Source organism: Cotesia typhae, unplaced genomic scaffold, assembly GCF_013202065.1.
Source record: "Cotesia typhae breed Kobodo isofemale line unplaced genomic scaffold, CoteBio_Ctyphae scaffold_91, whole genome shotgun sequence".
In the NCBI taxonomy this organism is placed as follows: Eukaryota; Metazoa; Arthropoda; class Insecta; order Hymenoptera; family Braconidae; genus Cotesia; species Cotesia typhae.
Genome location: NW_027423781.1, coordinates 2,213,088 through 2,233,669, shown reverse-complemented (window position 1 = coordinate 2,233,669; position 20,582 = coordinate 2,213,088). Strand labels below are relative to the sequence as shown.

Here is a 20,582-nt window from a genome sequence, read left to right as displayed (position 1 = left end):
TTGAACTCTTGAAACTAGATATAGATATATTTCTTTCAAGAATTTTTGTCTCTTGGTTCAAGATAGGCAATAACATTGATTCAAGATGTTACCGACTTGTGTTAACAATGGCTTTTTTTTGAGCCATTAATTTACTTATTTCCAAGAAATAATTTTTTTTTTGGTATAACAATTAAAGACTATTTAATTTTTGAAATATACTTTGATGAATTATTTTAACTTTTTTAAACGATAATATTATTTTGGTTGAAAAACTGAATGTATTGATTGAAGATAATATAGCTCTTATTTCTATGAAACTAGAATTTGAATTTGCGCGCGCAAGCGCGCGCCTGAATATAGAGTTTGTATATATTTTCATGCTTATGATATATTCGACCAATCACATCACGAATAAATTGATGCCACATACATTTCATCTTAATTTTATATTAAGGATCTACTAGAAACTAAAAAAAAAAATAATTAACCAAGAGATTGCTTAATTATTTTTTTTTTCTCTTAAAAATCAATTATACAATTTATTTTTTTCTTAAAAAGTAAATATGCGTTATGAGCCGTGTAATTATGGATTTTCCGAACTTTTTTAAAAATATCTGTGAAAAGCATTTAATATTTAAACAAGATGATATGTAAACTTGAATAAACGCTATGCAATTACCCCGAGTTATCCTCATATGTTGCAAGTTAAACAGAAGCTTGAAGCTTACGAACGCTAATGAGGGATTTACTTGGTTGACAATAGTACATTCATGAGAAAGTATTAAGAGTTACTAAATCTGGGATCTAACCAATGACAACCGGGAATTTCTGAGGAAGCGTCTAAGCGACTTTGCAAGATTGTCTTAACAGTACAAATCTTGTCCTAGATAGGGATATATTTATCATATATCTTATATTGAGGTTTATGTTATTGTCAAAATATATTTTATACTTTACAACCGTACAGAATAATTTTTTTATCACTTTTACTTGAAGATCGATGTTCGTATTAATTTATAAATAATTGATAGATCGTGTATTCGCGTTGATGTTTGAAATTTTTTTTAAAAAAGGGTTGAAAATTTCATTATTGTATTGCTGAATTAATAAATTCTATCCATAAGTATGTACTTTCGAAAGTGAAAGAAAGTTTTGATGAGTTACTTCATTTCATTTATTTATAAAACTCTCAAAGACAGTTTAATGTTGATATTAATATTAATATTACATTGCATGCTTTGAGTACGAAGAATTAAAGCATGATTTTCTTTTGCCTTAAAGTGGAAATGTCGAAAATATAATAAAAGCACTGTACTAAAAATACATGATTACTGAACAGATTAATTACATTTTTAAGTCAATCATTAAAAAGTTTATAAGAAGATAGTCGTTTTAATACTTAAAACGCTAATTTTATTACGAAATTAGGAGTTGTTAACAGAGTATAGCTCTCAAAAAATAACGACCAATTAATGCGATTTTGCTTTCATTCCTTTCGTATTATCGATGCTTCGAACTGATACAAAACTCACGGTTTGCTCGTTGCTATTTCAATAATAAATAATATATTTCGACAAGTATTTTCATCACAATTTTTATCTCTTCTGCAGGCATATCGAATATTTTTTCAAGTAAATAGACATTTTTATGGTAAGCAAATAGTCTGTTAATTTGTTTTTTGACAATCCTCAAAGAGGCGTTAGTTGTTTGCAAACCCAAGAATCGCATATTGTAAATTGGAACATTTGACACACGGAAAAAAGTAAACTGTAAAATTCACTCGGATTTCGGTTAATTTTTATAGTTTCAAACAGTAAAGCGGACATCGGGGTGGCAAAAATATAAATATTACAGAACTTAATGTAGAAAGTGTAAAAGCTACAATTTATAATTTAATGTCGAAAATATTTATCTTAAAAAATTACAGTTTCAAACAGTAAAAATTGCCGTTCCAATATATAATCGATATTATGAGGAAAAGGGAAACTTAGATGAGGAGAAGAGGGCCTCACTCTGGCAGAATTTAACATTTCAAACAGTAAAAATTCTACTCTTAAAATATATATTTTACCAGTCCAAGCAAGTCAATAATTATATTGATTCCATTTTTAGCGTTGCATTTAAAATTTACCATTTTACTTTGTAAATATTGACGTTGCTTGTATTAAAAATTCAGTAACTGTATTTTATACTTTTTACATATCATGCGATCATTTTTCAAATACGAAATGATAAATATCAGTCAAAATTAGCAAATAGTCTGTTAATTTGTTTTTTAAAAATTCTCAAAAAGGCGATAGTTGTTTGCGAACCTAAAAACTCCATTTTGTAAATATTTAAAAGTATTTTGAATATGTTGACTTATTCAATAATCCTTTAAAATATTTATTTGCTTGAATGTTGAGTGATAGAACTTTATCATTAAATTTTAAAATTTTTTCATGCGATTATTGATAGGAAGACATTAAAAATGAAAACAAAAATTTTTTTCACTAATTTTAATTAATTACTGAAAAATAAGAACTTGAGGCACGAATATTTCATCCTCTTTGTCGTGCTACGTTCCATTTCTTCTTTTTTTTTTTTTTTCCTTTTTTATTCTATTTGACAACAGCTCGAAGATTGATAAAAGAGTAATTAACTATCAGAATTTCAATCGATAATTATCCGAAAAATTTAGAAGCTGTTAATTAAAGGTTCAGGTGGTACAATAAAAGTAAGTATAATAGACAATGTTGAAAAAAGACAAGAGACTTAAGCTAAGAAACTTGTGAGGATCCAGAAGTTAAAGATGTAAGAATTACGTAAGTACAAGAAAGAAGAAAACAAAGAGGTATAAAACGTTCAAAAACTTTAAGAGGATCGACATCGAATCCCGTCTTAATAGGGACGTCATTCCGGATAAATTGCAGGGTATTGTTGTGACGAGGGCACTGCCCAAGGACCGTAGTATACGTGAGAAGAATTTGTTTATAAATACAAGCCCACACAGATAATTTTTTATTACAAGATTTACAGCTCTCAACAATCTATTTAACTTGATAAGTTCGTATTTTTCTTTTTCGAATTTCTGAAAATAAACAATTCTCATGTTAGTTTCCGTAGAGTGTACTTTAGAGTAATTCAAATTTTCAACTCTAACTGATAAAGATAAAATGTTCGTCAACTATTTTTATGCTTTAAATTTTGATATTTATTTATTCAAAAATATAATTAATTAAATTTTAGATAAAATAATTCAATTATTTAAATTGAATAACTTGAGGATTGATCTTTAAGTTCCATGCTATTCAGACATATTGATGTATGACTGTAATTAATTAACACTAAGATTTGCAAATTTGTTACACGTGTAAGAAGTATCAGATTGTAGATTGAGGTATTGAATAGTGCTTAATTTAATTACTCGATCTGTCACTTTGCGTGGGAAAATTTTAGACTCTCGCTATTTATCTTTCATCGCTGAACTATTGACTGTTGAAAAATTTGTTCCACCGTAACGAAGAAAATATGAAATCAAATCAAAAATAGTGTAAGAATGTAAATATACAAAATTGAAAAAATATTTTTACACGCTTTTTATTAGCTTCACAAAAATTTTTGAATAAAGTTAATATTTCTTGAACGAAGTTAAATTTTTTTAAGCTAAGAAAATTTCTTCTTGCTCCAAAATAACTTCGGTCTTCCTTATAATTTTCTTCGATCAATAAACTTTTTCTTTCTATGTAGGATTAAAACATTTTTCAATACAAAGATGGTTAGTGATATTTTTACACGCTTTTTATTAGCTTCACTTGTATGTTTGTAACCGACTCCTTTGGGCGTGATTTTGACCCACTTTAAACGGCCAGATTTCGTTCAAACTTTGTAGATTTATCGAGGACCGATGACAATACACTAATTTGATCAAATTATTCCATTTTTCAATTTGAAAAATAAGATTTTTGTTAATTTATATAATTTTTATCTATAGTCGATAAGGCAAGAATTTTAATTTTAATTTATTTTATAATTTTTCTCTATAGTCAATAAGGCTAGAATTTTAATTTCCAACCATTATCTTTAGTCGATTTATCTAATATTAACAAATTTGCGAACACCAAAGAGAATTTTTAATTCAACAAAACAAACAATAGTTTAAAAAAACTAAAAAATCACGCTTTTATAAATAAACCAAACTAAAAAGTAAAAAATAAATAATAGTTTTAAAAAACTAAAAAACACGCTTTTTATAGAAAACCAAACTAAAAAATAGAAAATAAATTTAAATTAAGAATAGTGTTAAAAATTTCAATAAAATAAATTAATAATAGTGTGAATAAAAAAAAAATTATTTGATTTTAAAAAAAGCGTGGGGTGCATGGTGTCAATAGTTATAAATATTTTATTGACAGATATGAGTAGAATGATTATCATTTTGATAATATCTTAAAAAGCACCCCACGCTTTTTTTAAAATGAAATAATTTTTTTTTTATTCACACTATTATTAATTTATATTTATTGAAATTTTTAATTTAAATTTATTTTCTATTTTTTAGTTTGGTTTTTTATAAAAAGCGTGTTTTTTAGTTTTTTAAAACTGTTATTTATTTTCAAAATTATTTAAAAGTTTCGACTAGATTTATATTATAATAACTTTACTCTACAGAAATACATTTATTATCTTATAAAGTTAAAAACCCTTAGAGTATTATTTACTTGAGATTAAAATGTTTCTTCTTTTATTGATTCGAGTAGTTGAAAAGCAGAAGATTTTAGTTATTTCTAAGAATATAAGTTATATACCTTAATTCAACCATAAATAATAATTGTACAAGATAAATGTCAACTGACAAGCGTATTTTAATGATATTTACTTAGTTGAACTTAATGACAAGTACGAAAGCACGAAAGAATGCTCCTGAGGACTGAGAAACCACGGAGCAGCAATTGCGAAGCTCGTGCTATGCACCAGCTAATATGGCTTTATACACCCCAAGGGGTATTTTGATGAAGTTCAACTTGTTCCGGTTGAAAAATCTTTATCTATTCTTCTTCTCTTATTTCCGATTTTTTTTATTGCATTCTATTCAACGTTTTTCTTTTTAAAAATCTAGACAAACATAAAAGCTCTCTGACATTTTTTAGTAAATATTAACAAAAAGTTTAGATAAAAATCACATTAGGAAAATATTTACCAAATAATTAATTCCCGGTAAAATATGTTCATTTTCTATTGACAGTGCCAAGTGATATAAATCATTTTACTCCAAACTTGGAATTTCTTAAACTTCGTATTGAAACATTATTAACAATTAAAACTTGAACTTAATGAATGTATATAGAGCTGCAAGTATGATGAAAAACTTTCACCTGGAAGAATTTACTTCGAGTTTGTTCATGCAAGAGTTATTAGCAGGATATCGATTGGATCGATTGGAGTTTTCGATACTTTTTATACACTTTCTCGAAAAATGTAATCTGATATAAAGAAAGTAAAGTTCTATTTTAAGAACGGGTATCATCAAGTTTTAATTCCACTAAAATTTTAAGCAATTTTGGATTTAATTACTTCAAAGATGCATTAAATTTCTTCCGGCTCGAATTTCTAAGGGGACATCCATTAATTACGTGAGCTTAGAATGGGGGGGGGGGTCTAGTGAAATCTCACCAAATCTCATTTAAACCGAGGGGGGGATAATCGAAAATATCACCTCAATTTCAAAATATGTAAAATATTACAGACATTGAAAAAAAATTATTTTGAGGGTTTATTTTGCCTGCTAAAATAAATTTTATGAGTTTTAGTGATTTTATGAATTTTAGTACACTTTTATGACGACTTTAGGATACTTTTATGACAATTTTAGGACACTGTTATGAATTTTAGGACACTTTTATGATAATTTTAGGACAATTTTAGGAAATTTTTATGACAATTTTAAAAGTATCCTAAAATTGTCGTAAGTGTCATAAAAGTATTTTAAAATTGTCATAAAAATATCCTAAAGTCGTCTTAAAAGTGTCCTAAAATTCATAATAGTGTCCTAAAATTTTCATAATATTATTCTTATATTTTACATAAAAGTATCTTAAAATTGTCATAAAAGTATCCTAAGGTAGTCATAAAATTGTCATAGAAATATCCTAAAATTGTCTTAAAATTATCATGTGTCATAAAATTGTCTTAAAAATGTCCTAAAGCTTTTATAAAAATATTTTAAAAGTGTCCTTACATTTTCCTAAAATTGTCCTAAAAATATCCTAAAATTGTCATAAGTATCATAAAATTGTCATAGCAGTATTTTAAAAGTATCCTAAAATTGTCCTAAAATTATCATGAAAGTATCCTAAAATTCATAAAAGTGTACTAAAATTCATAAAAGTATCCTAAAATTGTCATAAAAGTAATTTTTACAATATTTTTTCTCTGAGTAATTGCGTCAATATTTTTCTAATATTGAAATTTCATTTCGGTTTTGTGTTATAAAAATGTCCTAAATTGTGTCACGTTTAGGATCCTAAGCTTATGACACTTTTAGGACAATTTTTTTTTTACACGGGGGTAGAGTCTCTGGAAAAGAGTCATTATAGATGGTCATAGTAATTCTTTTAATATTCAAGATTTTACTCCACGATTTCTTAATTCTAATAGAACCAATTTGTAAGTAGAACAACCGTAGATATGTGACGACATATAGTCTAAAATTTTCACTCGCACAGCTGTATATCAAGTAGTTATATTTTTGACTAATCCTAAACTTAAAAAAATGTTGTTTCAGATAGTATAGTATGATTTAGAGTTAAATACCATTTATACACATAAAAATAATTTTTTTTAAGAATTAAACTTACAAAGATATAAGAAATGTAGAAAAACATTTTTTTCTACATTATTTCGAACAGAATTCTACCATTAAGAAAATATTAAGCAATAAACAGTTTCTTAACGTTTAACTTTTAAATAACCAATTTACTTATGTAAAAATTTTAAATACAAGAATAAAAGCCAATGGCTACTTGTTGTTCTAGTCACGCATTTATTTTTTTTTCTACCAGTGCGATTTTTTATGGTTTTATTTTTACTACCCGCAAGTCACGTAAAACTACAGGTTTTCGTAATCAAGTCACCGAACTTTTCTACTACTTTGTACAAACCTGATTGTTTTAAGCTGCTAGAAAATTTTAACCCACTCTAAATCTTAAATATAAATTTTATTTTAAATTTATAAAGTAAATTTTATGTTTCAGGACTTTCAATAGGAAATTTCGATATTCTGGGCGAATTGTCGAAACATCATTTACTATTACTTGACTCAGCAATCGACGATCACAAAAATTGTAAGTACACTTAAAAAATTAATAGAGTACATGTAAAAAAAAAAAAGTATGACCTAAAACTATGAAAATACAAAAAATTTACGATGAATAAAATGTAAAATCGAATCAAACAGTCATTACTCATGAGTAGAGAAAAAAATTAGGAACAAAAAGTAAATAAGCAGAAGAATGAATACAAACAAAATCTGTGTCACACTAATGACCGAATATCTACAGTGAAATTCATAAAATGGACCGTTTCACAGCCTCATCGTGATGCTACCGATTCGCTGGATTTTTTACTCGTCTCTTTTGTTTTCTCACACCAGCCATCATGAGCGCAAGAATGATTCAACCGCACCCTCTTCGTTTACACGCTCGTAGATTCTCACGGTCTATTTCCGACGAAGGAAAATCGATTTTTCCACTGACTTACGAATTGGAATAAAGTCTATGTCTAAGTATTCAATCGTGCATTAATAAAAAAAAAAAAAAAAAAAAAACTTGTTTGATTATATATTTCTTCGTATTTACTCTGAATATTTAAATGTATCCGTTATTTATTATTTAATCATGAACTTATTTCTTCTGTTTTGGAGAAAACAAAAAATAAAACTCGGTTGAAAATTTTTTTGTAAAATAATCACAATAAATGTTAAATATTTAACACAAAATTTTTTACTGTATACTGATAGAATATTTAGGTTGACTCAAGAGATATTTTCTTGATCTAAGAATTTATTTTGGAAGACAAATGATTATTTTGCTTTAAGAATTTCTTGTCTTGATTTAGATTTTCTTGGCTTAAGAGCTATATTATCTTCAATCAATACATTTAATTTTTCAACCAAAATAACATTATCGTTTAAAAAAGTTAAAATAATTCATCAAAGTATATTTCAAAAATTAAATAGTCTTTAATTGTTATACCAAAAAAAAATTATTTCTTGGAAATAAGTAAATTAATGACTCAAAAAAAAGCCATTGTTAACACAAGTCGGTAACATCTTGAATCAATGTTATCGCCTATCTTGAACCAAGAGACAAAAATTCTTGAAAGAAATATATCTATATCTAGTTTCAAGAGTTCAAATTTTCAAGAAAAAAAGTTTCTTGAATCAAGATTGTTTTTCTATCAGTGTATACACAATTTTCTTAGAAAAATTCGAATAAATATGTTATAATAGAGTAATTTACGTCATTAGGCCGCAAGGGAGCGATTTTCCGACAAAATCGATGTTGCAATATGAAACTAAGGTTTGTGGCGTGAGTTCACAAAAAAAAGTATAAATTTGACATCCAAGGCGATGCTGAGAAAATTCATTTACACTCGTTTTCGTTAGGTCGTGTCAAAAACTTTAAAGCGAATATCACAAAATCAATAGTGTCGGTTCGCCTTTTAACGACTGAATGACGGACTAAATTTACTGTCATTATTACTCAGCAAGTTCAATTTGAGGAGATACGAATCTAAAATTAAAAATCAATTAGTAAAAATTATTAATTTATTTTTTGCTACTTGTAAAAAATTTTTTATTATTTTTCTTTTTTTTTTTTATACTGTTTTATTATCATTTCCATTACTGTTGGATTACTATTATTATTATTACTATGTATTCATTTATATGTAAGACCCTTAGGGAGCCAAGGCTTCAGGGTCTAAAAATTTGATAAATAAATAAAAAAATATAAATCATTTAATTAATTTTTCACGATACTTTTCGTCTAATTGTAAAAGAAAAATATAGGTGTAGGGAAAAAGAAGGGAGGTACTAGAGATTAGTACCTGTGCAGGCGCCAAATAATTCTTAAAAATTGAACTTACTGAGCGATTATGACGAAAAATGAACGCAGTCAAAACTTGAAATTTTGAAGAAATTATTGATGAAAAAATGAAAGGAAATTATTTTCTCAGTTGCAGATGAGCCTGCTCCTATGTTTGCTGAGCCAATACCTAACGTCACAGTTAGCATTGGTCGAGATGCGTTATTGGCTTGTATAGTAAATAATCTGAAGCATTACCAGGTATGATAAAAATATATTAAACGTCTTTATGGAGTAAGAGGATTTATTTGATTTTCACAGAATTTTTGACAGGAGATTCAATTTGGCACTTCCGGCCAAATTTTGAATTTTCAGCGGAAATGCCTAAACTAAGCTCCTGTTAAAAAATTCTATGAAAATCAAATAAATCCTCTTAGCCCAAAATATTTCAGGAAATGCCTAAACACAGACTACTGTTAAAAGTGAAATTCAACATTCTAATTTTAAAAGATTTTACATTTTGGCATACACTACTTAATATACATTACACATTAAAATAATTGTAGATTCCATAAAAATATTATGAAAATGACGCCATACATTACGTAGTACAATATATATGTATTATGCATTTTGTAGGTGGCATGGGTGAGAGTTGATACTCAAACGATTCTTTCAATCCATGATAACGTTATCACACAAAATCCACGAATATCATTATCATACAATGATCATCGTTCATGGTATCTTCATATAAAAAACATCCAGGAAATAGATCGAGGCTGGTATATGTGTCAAATTAATACTGACCCAATGCGAAGCCTCCAAGGATATCTTCAAGTAGTCGGTGAGTCAATCATGATCATTATATGACTCATGATCAAGAAATTAAGCAAATAATTATTTGTTTAGTACCGCCAAAAATTATCGCTAAAGAAACGAGTACCGACATGGTTGTAAGAGAAGCATCAAATGTTACGTTAGTATGCAAAGCAGTCGGATATCCAGAACCATATGTTATGTGGCGCCGCGAAGATGGCAGGAATATTAATTATAATGGAGAAAGTGGTGAGTTAACTGTAACCTACATTTATATAATGAACAACTGTAATAACCGAATGCTTACAATGTCATCCGGTGGCTTAGATAGAGGGTTGATTTCATTTGTTCGTTTGATTCTAACAATCAACTATGTGACTGTCGAAAGTTACGAATTATGAATAAAAATACTTTGAGTTCATGAATTTTAAATATTTTTAATCACAATATACATGATCTAGATGATTTTGAATTTAATTTCAAGAATAATATTAATATCACAAGATCAATTATCAATTATTTTATGGAAAATTTTACCGAACAAACTCCGAAACTGCTCTAGAAATTTAACATAAAAAATAGCAAAATATTTTTCTTCCTAATTATTTTCTTGAGCGAAAAAAAAATTTTTTTTTTTGACACAAGAAATTTCACTTATTCCAACAAAATTAATTCTCTTGCTTTAAGAAATAAAAATCTTGATCCAAGAAAATTTATTTAAGTCAAAAAAGTCTTCTTGTTTTGAGAAAATTCAGCCTCTTGCTCCAAAAAATTTAATTCTTGATAGAAGTAAATTTTCTTGTCTTGAGAAAATTTCTCTCTTGCTCCAAAAAATTAAATATAAAGATAGAAGTAAATTTTCATTAATATTTTTATTGATTAACATGTCAAACGGGAAGATCAAATAATATTTCATTATTTTTTTTCATTCAATATTTATAATTGCACGCTAAAATAATATAAAATGGGTATCAAATATTCAAGAGAAAAATTTTCTCAAGGTGAGAAAATTTTTTTCTCAGCTGAAGTAAGTGGCGCTGCTTCCCTAAAGTATCTAAAAATCTTGATCAAATATAAAAATTTATTGTATCAAGTATTAATGATAATTTGAATGAAGAAAAAATTACTTCCGACAAGAATAGAATTTCTCGAAAAATTTTTACTTCGGTTTTCCTTCAGGCACCGGAAAATTTTCTTGAGCCAAGAATTTAGTTCTCCAGTCAATAAATTTTTCTTTCTGTGTATAATCGACGATTAAAAAATAGGTTAAAAAAAGTTTATGATAGTTTCCACAAGTCCCACCATAAACGGTAAAATTAAATGATAAAAAGTTTTTTATTTACACTAATAAATAACTTGAATAATTAAATAGTTCACTGGAATTTTCTTGAGCCAAGAATTTTGTTCTTCAGTCAAGAAAACTTTCTTTCTGTGCTATAATAAGTGTCCTATTGTATTCAAAACTATAAAAATTACAGTTCGAAATAACATTTTTGTAATTCAAACTTTGAATGTTAATTTTCAAAGCTTTCAATCTAAATATTACATTTTGCAATGTACTTCTTATAAAATCTGTAATACTTACAATCTGAAACTGTAATTTTTTTATTTTTCTTTTTTTCATGTATACAAAAATTTTAACACTCAACACAATAACAAAAATTTTTTTACTGTGTAAGATTTATTATCATTTTATACCAATTATAAAATTTTATTTGTGGTTTTATTTCAGTTAGCGTAGTCAACGGTGAGGTTCTTCATATTGTAAAAATCAGTCGATTACATATGGGCGCTTATTTATGCATAGCAAGCAACGAAGTACCTCCTTCAGTGAGTGCACGCGTTGATGTTCGAGTGCAATGTAAGTTATTAGATTAGAACAACTCGTTTCAGCAATTAATTTCATTATCATATTAATAATTCATTATCAAAGTAAACGTGAAAAGTTATTCTCCATACTGACATTAAATTTTTTTTTTTTTTGAATTTTGAGATTACTTTTTTTTTTTCGAATCTAATACATTATTGCTGAACTTATTTTTAGTTCCACCAATGTTGTCCATACCAAATCAATTGGAAGGAGCCTACATTGGTCAGGATGTCACTTTAGAATGTCATACAGAAGCTTATCCTACGTCAATAAATTATTGGACGACGGAGATAGGTGACATGATTGTTTCGGGTAAATTTATATTTCATGTTAAATCAATTGAGTTAATTGTTGATAGTTTCAATAGTTAATCAATATCTTGGATGATTTTCATCTAAATATCTATTTTAGATTATTTTCAATTTTAATACACACTCGTGCAATCTTTTATTTTCGCAAAAAAATTAGACCTTCAGAAAAACCATTTTCATTCAAGAGAAATAATCCTGATCTGAGAAACTTATTTTCAACACAGCCGGTTGTCGGGCTTAAGGTAGTTCCTCCGTCCAACCACCTTTCAAAATTTTTTTTTTTTTTTTTTTTCAGAGTTGAAGAAAAATATTTACTAATAAATTTTTAGGCTTACTTATTTAAAATTAAAGCCTGTAAAACTCTTTGACTACCCAAAAAAATTCCCCTTGCATTAAAAAAATTCCTCGGCAGAATTAAAAAAAAAAAAAAAAAAAATTAGGAGAATTAAAAAAAAAATTTTTTTGAGTAATTAACAATGATTAATCCCTGCAACTTCCCGCTAATTCAATATCTAAACACTTAAAATTGCACTTATGACGTTTTTGAGCTCTTCGAGCTCAAAAATATAATTTATATATTATTTTGAGCTCTTCGAGCTCAAAAGTCTGATAAAAGTTTAATAAAACACTATTTTTTGAAATTTCAAACTGTCATAACTTTGGAATGAATCAACCGATTTTTACGCGATTGGTGGCAATCGATGCAGTTTTTTATGTCCTTCACAAAAATTGACAACATAAATTTTTTAGATAAAAAATTTCGGAGTAATTCCGAAAAAACAATTTTTTCGGTTTTCTGTCCTGCACGATATCTCTCGAACGAATGAAACGATTTTGACCGGATTCGCGGTGATTGACGTAGTTTTTCAAGGTTAAAATCTGATTAGTTTTTAAAGTTGATCGATAAAGCCGTTTAAAAGTTACTCCAAAAAAACTACTTTAAAAAACAATTTTTTCACTGTTTTATTTTTTTATTTTTTTTTTTTAGAACCAATAACTTCCCGATTTTTGAAAATCTTTGATTTTCTTAGCGGGAAGTTAAAAAAGTAGCATTTAATCGTTTGGATGTCGAGACATAATAATTGCACACCTCATAATCGAAGCGGATGAGGTTGTGCTCTACACTCGCCTCACAAAAATCAAGCAATTTCTTGAATGAAGTGGCTTTTTTTAAAAATACAAAACATTAAAAGTTTCTTGACTAAAATGATATTTTTTTTAATCAGCAAGGTAATGAAAAGTGTGCGAAAGAATAGTTATAATTTCGGTATTTTCTTAGGAATCTATATTAACTATCGAATTACGAATAAAGAATTGATTTTACTTGCCCAGGCTATTACCATTCGATTGCAGGTGAAAAATATGAAGCGTTATACACTGATAGCGGTTACAATAAGTACATGATGCTGAAAATCCGCAATGTTGGACCCAAAGATTTTGGATCGTATAAGTGTGTTGCGCAAAACTCCCTTGGAGGCACGGATGGGGTGATAAAATTAGATGGTGAGCTATTATAAAATTTATATGAGATATTTTATTTTGGAATAATGTTTTTTTATTTTTTAATATTATTTTTCTAAAAATAAAGTATATTTCATCCGGAAATAAATGTTTATTAAAAAAATAAGACATACATTTTCTTAGTCGTGAAGATTATTTTTTCAAAAGCTCATGTCACGATTTTTTTAATTCTTTAATCAAATGTGTCAAAAAAGTATAATTTTCATCAAAATAAAATTTCGCTCTGCATCCCTATTTTTTTTTTTTTTTTTTTTTTTTTTTTTTTTTTCAGTTTTATGTTTAAGGGGTTATATCCACTTGTAAGTTCGAAAAAATGTGTTTTTTTGTTAATTTTTTCTGCAGAGGCTTTTTATTGAATATATACATAAAATATATGAATATTTAGCGAATTTATCGTATTCTAAGAATTCATATTTTATTTATAAAAATATTGGGTTCCGTCGTTCCTATAGAAGATCTCCTGAAGGTCCTCCACAAAAAGATGTCTGGCGGTGAGGAATATATCTCTAATCCAAATTATTTGAAATAAAAAAAACCTCAAGGATTACTTTTAGGATAGATAAATACAGGTAATGATCGACGAAATAGTCAAAATTTTGATTTCAGACAAAATGGCGGCTTCCCAACAAAAAAAACCTTTTTTTGCACGAAAATTTACACTTTAAAGTGACTTAAAAAATCGAAATTTTTATCAGAAACTTTATTCCTTCGATCATTACCTGACAAAAGTATCTAACAAGATCCTGTGAAAATTTAAAGTCAATCGGTCAAGCCGTTTCGGAGAAATATTCCTCACCGACTTTGAAAACATCGTTTCGAGAAAAACGCATTTAAAGTTTTGGCTATTATTTAAATTTACGATTCCGCCTACTTTCAAACACTCGGAGACGTCTTTACAAATACGCTCATTACTCCGAAATTATTTACCGGATTACTTTGAAATTTACAGACATTATTCTCGAATATATATACATTCAAAATATGCAAAAAAAAAAAAATTTCGATTTCTTCAAAATTACAAGTGGATATAACCCCTTAAATCCGCAATTAAAATAATGAAAATTTCTATAAACATAGAAAATTATTCATTTATTCTGTAACTCATAAAATATATGTTTCAGAAATTCCAGCACCATCAACTACGACAACACAAGCTACCTACTACGTTACTTCATTAATAAAAAAAAATGGTAATATATTTTTTCATTAAACAATCGTTCCGCGGGCATTTAAGCACAGTCCAATTTAAATGACTATTTTTTAATTACGCGCGAAAATATTTCATCAAGAAACCTAGAAAAAGTTAGTGCCAATATCCTCATACGGCGACGTTTTACTTATTGATTATATTATGATAAAAGTAGGGACGCATCTACATTCGAATATCACCCTATGAGCTCAGAGATCAGACGCAAGCTTTACCACAAGTTTATTTTGTATCAAATTATTATTCTGATTAGATTATCAAAAGAAAGTTAAAAATTTTGAAGCATTTTTCATTCGTTTTCAACGTCTATGTCATCCAACTCACCATTGTTCACCTTTATTACTCTTTTAGAGGAGGGTAACGTTCATATGGGTGGTTGTGGTTAAGTACCCACAAGCAGTAGATCCTCGAAGGTTAATGGCGACGTTTTGTTCGGTCAAGATATACAAGTATTACATTTAAAGGTCCAAGTCTACGCATCCTTTAGAAAGAACGTGCAAGCTTTATCGCATGATTCGTTTCTTTTTTGTCAGGCTTCACAAATTCATCTTCATGACAGACGTAATGAAGCTACTGTCTAATCAACGTCCATGCTTTTAAGTATCTTCCAAAAACAATTTAAAAAAATTTTTAGAGCCAATTCACGACGCTTATACTCCTAAAAGCTTAGTGTAAAATTTTGAAAGAAGTGATAAATGTTTGATTTAAAAAAAAAAAAAACCCTCTCGAACATTTTTCAAATGAAAAATTTACGGACATTTAATGACCAATTAATTTTTATTTCAGCAAAAAATGGAAACAAGAAATATCGACAACGACCCAATGATTATGAAGTAGAAGAATGGCGGGATAATGGTAAATATTTTTAATCGTGATATGATTATATATGCACTGAAAAAAAAATAAACTTAGTTCAAAAAAAAAATTCTTGATCCGGAAAAGATATTTTTAAGAGTTTCATAATCTAAAAATCAAGCAGAAAAATTTTTGAATTAAAAAATTGTCAACTGGTTGAGTGAATTTTTATTTGATTCAAAAATTTTTCGTATTGATTCAAAACGATGAAACTTTTCAGAATAATATTTTCGGTTCAAGAATTTCTCTTGTGGACAACATTCCAGATTATACTCAGTGACATCTGTAGTGAAAATAAATTTTGATAGTAGCTAGTATAATCTAGATTATACCAAGTAATATCTGAAGTATACTTATTATAATCCAAGATTATACTGAGTATAATCCAAGATTATACTGAATATAATCCAAGATTATATTGAGTATAATCCAAGATTCTACTGAATATAGTCCAAGATTCTACTGAGTATAATTCAAATTCTACTGGATAAAATCTCGGATTATATCCAGTAGAATTTTACGCGGTATAATCTGAGATGTTAATGAGGAAAATGGAAGATTACAATAAGTATAATCCAGATATCACTCGGTATGATCTGGATTATACTAGCTACTATCTGAAAATTTTTTTTACTACAGATGTCACTGAGTATAATCTGGAATATTATCCAGTGTAATTTTGTTCTTTCTGTTTACAATGAAAGAAAAATTTTATTTTGAAAAAAATGATCAATGTTGTGGTCAGAAATAAAATTGTTTAAAATTTTCAACAAATTAATTTCTTGTCAACAATGCCCATTTTTTTCAAAAGAAATTTTTTTTTCCAGTGTTACATTTTAATTAAGTGATTACACGTCAAATACAATATTTTGAATTTGGGTTTTTTTTTACAAAAAAAATTATACTTGAATAACTTAATCATATATTTTTAGAATATACTGACTTTTTGCAGACTTTTCAATTTGTTTAGTTTATTTGTAATTATCTAATTTTTTTTATGTTTTCAGATTACGAAAGAGACTACGACTCCACAAAAAAATCACAACTCGATACCAAAGACAGTGGATCTGTAAAAATTTCAGATTCATTGCTCGCGTGGCTTCTATCGCCATTATTACTAATTTCAGCAGGAAGATGATAGTTTAGTAATAAAAAACGCTTCCAGTCAATGTTTTTTTGAAACAAACATCAATTGTTTGAAATTGGCCGTCGGCCATTATAATACATAATTTACGTACTAAAATTATTTTCATACTGAAAAGCAACCAACCAAAGGTGCATGAATAAGGTGACTACACAACAAGCATGTTTGTATGTAATTTAATGTATCAATATGATATATGATATATAGATAGAGAGATGAAAATAGATTGATAATAAAAGGAAGAACATTATAAAAATGTATGTATAAATTATATATACGCGTATAGTGCATATTATTATTGATAAGTAGAGAATTTGATAACTTACACAGCTTCTAACCACAATTGTTATATACGAGCAAGAACAGGGATATCTACGTATGCATATTATATTTAAATATGTCCGTTAATCAAAAAAATTAAGGACACAAAAAAATTCAAAATTTTTAAGTGTTTCTGAAAGGCTGTAATTATCAAAAATAATCCTACGAAAATAAGAGATATTCTAAAAATAAACACTCAACCAATACACTGCTAAAAAAAAAATTTTTTTATAATAAGAAATTAATTTGTTGAAAATTTTCAACAATTTTATTTTTTAGTTAAAAAAAATACAAATTTTTCTCATTTTTTTGTTGAAAAAAGAGTTTTTTAGATTTTAAAAAGAACAATTTTAGATAAAGATTCGCATGACATTAAAGTTAGCTGTCACTATTATAATTATTTAATTTTTTTTAATAAATAAATTTGCTCCGAAAAATTATTTCTAAAAAATTGCATTTTTTAATTTTTTTTTTGCTATAATTTATTTGTTAAAAAATTTTTTTTAATTAATTATTTTCTGCCAAATTGATTCTCATCAAATTCGCAAGTTGTCTATTTATTAAAAAAATTGATTTTTTTTTTTTCAAAATCAAAAAAATTTTTTAAACAAGAAATTAAGTGTGAGAAAAATTTTTATTTCTTCAGCTAAAAAATAAAATTTTCAAGAAATTAATTTCTTATCACAAGAATGTCCAATTTTTTTAAAGAAATTTTTTCTCTCAATGTAGAAGTATCACAAGACAAACTTTTCCTTATTTAGAATACAGATTTTAGACCTGCCTCTATGTTTGACCAAATTCTCTCTCAATATTTGACGATCCTATCCTCCACTACGAGTTTTGGTCCGACCAATGAGGAAAATCTCAGTGGCGGGAATATTTAAATCTTAGCGGGATTCATTCAAAGTATATTTTAAGTAAGATTTGTTCTAAATATATACAATACTTCAACTAACCTCACAATTCTCTTCATTAATTGCCATTTTTTAATTTTAAAATAATAATCTATGTCAATTTTCGGGTCTATTTCGAGATGATTCTTTACATACTGTTTTTGTACACTGCGCAGTTGATTGCGCAGACCTGCGCATAAGAGACGTAAGTGTTGCAATAGTGGGGGGGACAGAATAACTCAAATATAGAGAAATTTTACTGTACTAAAATTTAATTTGCGCGCGCAACCGCGCGCCTTACTATAGCGTTTGCATATATTTTCATGCTTATGATATATTCAACCAATCACGTTACGAACAGTTTACTTACATCATATATTTTCATATTTTTCATCTAAATTAAAAGAGTTGATTTTCGAGAAAAATAAATGCAAAATTTGTTAATCTTTAAGCTGAAAAAAAATTTTATTTTGCAATTTGAGCTAAAGAACCTAACTAATAACAAGAAATTTATTTTTCTCTCCTGCTTTTTTCTGTAAATATTTTCTAATCCTAGTAAAAGAAATTCCAACACAAAAATTACAGCCTTCTAGAAACTAATTAATTTAAAAAAAAAATCTTTTTATTCCCTTAATTTTTTTGAATAGTGTATATATCTTTCTCTACTAACTGTGATGTTTTAATTTTTTTTTTTTGTTAACAAATTAATATATGTATATATATTTTTCTTAATTTCTTAAGATGGATAATTGGATGTATTAGTGTCCTAAATTATAAATATAATTCTGTAAATATATTTACTGATAACTCAATAAGATAACAGAAAATACTATACATACCAAATAAATGTTAATTATGTTGCTTACTCAGTTTTTGTTTTTTTACGTCAATAAACTATTTATTATTAAAAAATTTTATTCAGTATGTTTTTACATAATATTATGTTACTGTAGTTCTATACCATCCTGAAAAATTTAATATTTTTGACTTATGGGGTTTTTAAATAAACGATTGACGTAGTGTGTAAAATTTTTACAACGTACAAGTCTAACTATAAAGGAAAATCTTTACAATACTTTACAAGCACAAGTACACAAATTAACACCAATATCAACTAAAAGCTCAAGTAATGTTGCTTTTCCAACATACATTACAGTCATATTAATTGGAAGTTTGGAAATGTCAACATAGTCAATTGAATTTCGTGGAGCACGTGGCGAACATGAAACACAAGGGTTTCCGTGGTTCAATTTACAAAGATCTTCAAGCAAAGATTTTTTGTCTTCGTTAGACAGCTGATTAAACAACGTATTGCCGTAATTTTTTTCACAAAAATATTTCCACAGTTCCGACTCATACTTCATCACAAGATACGGTATATTTTCTTCAATTACTTCAGCATCTGTTAACCCCAATTCCTCAATAAGATTCTCTCGTTTCGTTTTTTGCGCTGTTAAAAATTCATTCTTCAATAAAACTCGTAAATAAATTTGTAAATTATACGGCAATGAGTCTGCAATCTGCGTAAATTCGCTGAAAGTATCTGGAGTTGAATCTTCAGTCGTTTGAGAACACAAACGACTTATCAACTTAAATGATTTTGTTTTAGACTTATCTGTTCTTACCAAATAACATCCTTGCCGGGAATTAGCAGCGACAGCAATGTTGTTCAATAAATCTTTATCAACTTTTACTTTAACGAAGAGGCCATCAACAACTTCAGTCTTCGATGCCATGCTTTTCAATCTGTTTAAAAATATCTCCAATTTGTCTTTGGCCGGCGTTGTTAATTTGCGTTCTATGTCTGCAGGTGATGTAACTATGATATCAAGATCTGGGTGTTGCAATTGCGCCTGTTTATATCTTTCGACAAATTTTAAAATGTTAACGTCGGGAATTTCAGGTAACAACAACGATTGGAAATTGTATTCATCGCGAGTAGCTACCTCGGAAAATATGTGCAGTAAGTTGAAAAGTTCTTTCAATTTACCTGCGCGCAATAAAAACTCAATTTTTCTTACAGGTGTTTCATTGACAAAAATTTCTTCGTCAATAACTTGAAATTGCGCGGTGGAGAAGAATTGCTTTAGCAAGGCTAAGCTGTTATTTTTTTTACTTAGATCTTCTAATCCGTTGATTAGATTCGTTTGAAGTGTGAGTTCTCGATTCTCATCAGAAGTAGCGTTACCGGCGCGCAATTTTTCGAAAAAGTTTTTTATTGTAGAAGACATGATTCATTTAAATATCATGTCACAATTTTAAATAATCCAAGTGTTATCTATATTATAATGATACTTTTAACGTATGTAATTATCGATAAGTAGTATAGTCATCAGTGCAATCTTTGATACAATAAACAATTTGAATTTTATATTATCATTTAAATAACTGTTTTGATATTTGTCGTCAAAATCAAATAAAGTACGATATATCTTATTTGATTTGATAGTTTTCCATAGCCAAGTTTCATTTAAAAAAAATTAGGAAAACAGTTGTTGCGTTCCCAAATTTTAGAAGCTTAACTTCATTCAGCCAAAAGAAACTCCGAAATTTCTGTTGAGCTTAACTTCATTCAGCCAGAAGAAACTCCGAAA

General features: G+C 27.5%; 2 protein-coding genes across 2 annotated transcripts in view; one reads left to right on the top strand and one right to left on the bottom strand.

Annotated features, from left to right (window-relative positions):
- LOC141537467 (lachesin) overlaps nt 1-17,449 on the top strand; it is a 175,192-nt gene extending 157,743 nt beyond the window's left edge. The window contains exons 2-11 of the mRNA XM_074258468.1: nt 7,215-7,304; nt 9,199-9,308; nt 9,687-9,894; nt 9,960-10,115; nt 11,599-11,727; nt 11,911-12,048; nt 13,380-13,550; nt 14,690-14,758; nt 15,562-15,630; nt 16,638-17,449. Coding sequence (XP_074114569.1) covers nt 7,215-7,304; nt 9,199-9,308; nt 9,687-9,894; nt 9,960-10,115; nt 11,599-11,727; nt 11,911-12,048; nt 13,380-13,550; nt 14,690-14,758; nt 15,562-15,630; nt 16,638-16,768 — 1,271 coding nt within the window. The 3' untranslated portion in view covers nt 16,769-17,449. The remainder of the gene's footprint in view (nt 1-7,214; nt 7,305-9,198; nt 9,309-9,686; nt 9,895-9,959; nt 10,116-11,598; nt 11,728-11,910; nt 12,049-13,379; nt 13,551-14,689; nt 14,759-15,561; nt 15,631-16,637) is intronic.
- A 1,507-nt stretch (nt 17,450-18,956) lies between these two features.
- Nucleotides 18,957-20,244, bottom strand: LOC141537431 (uncharacterized). Its single transcript, XM_074258426.1, has one exon. It carries the CDS (start codon nt 20,217-20,219, stop codon nt 19,056-19,058), a length of 1,164 nt encoding a protein of 387 aa, XP_074114527.1. The 5' UTR covers nt 20,220-20,244; the 3' UTR covers nt 18,957-19,055.
- Nucleotides 20,245-20,582: the final 338 nt, after the last annotated feature.

What these genes read in the sequence shown, in the direction of transcription:
- LOC141537431 (XM_074258426.1), bottom strand. Translation starts at nt 20,219, where the DNA reads ATGTCTTCTACAATAAAAAACTTTTTCGAAAAATTGCGCGCCGGTAAC.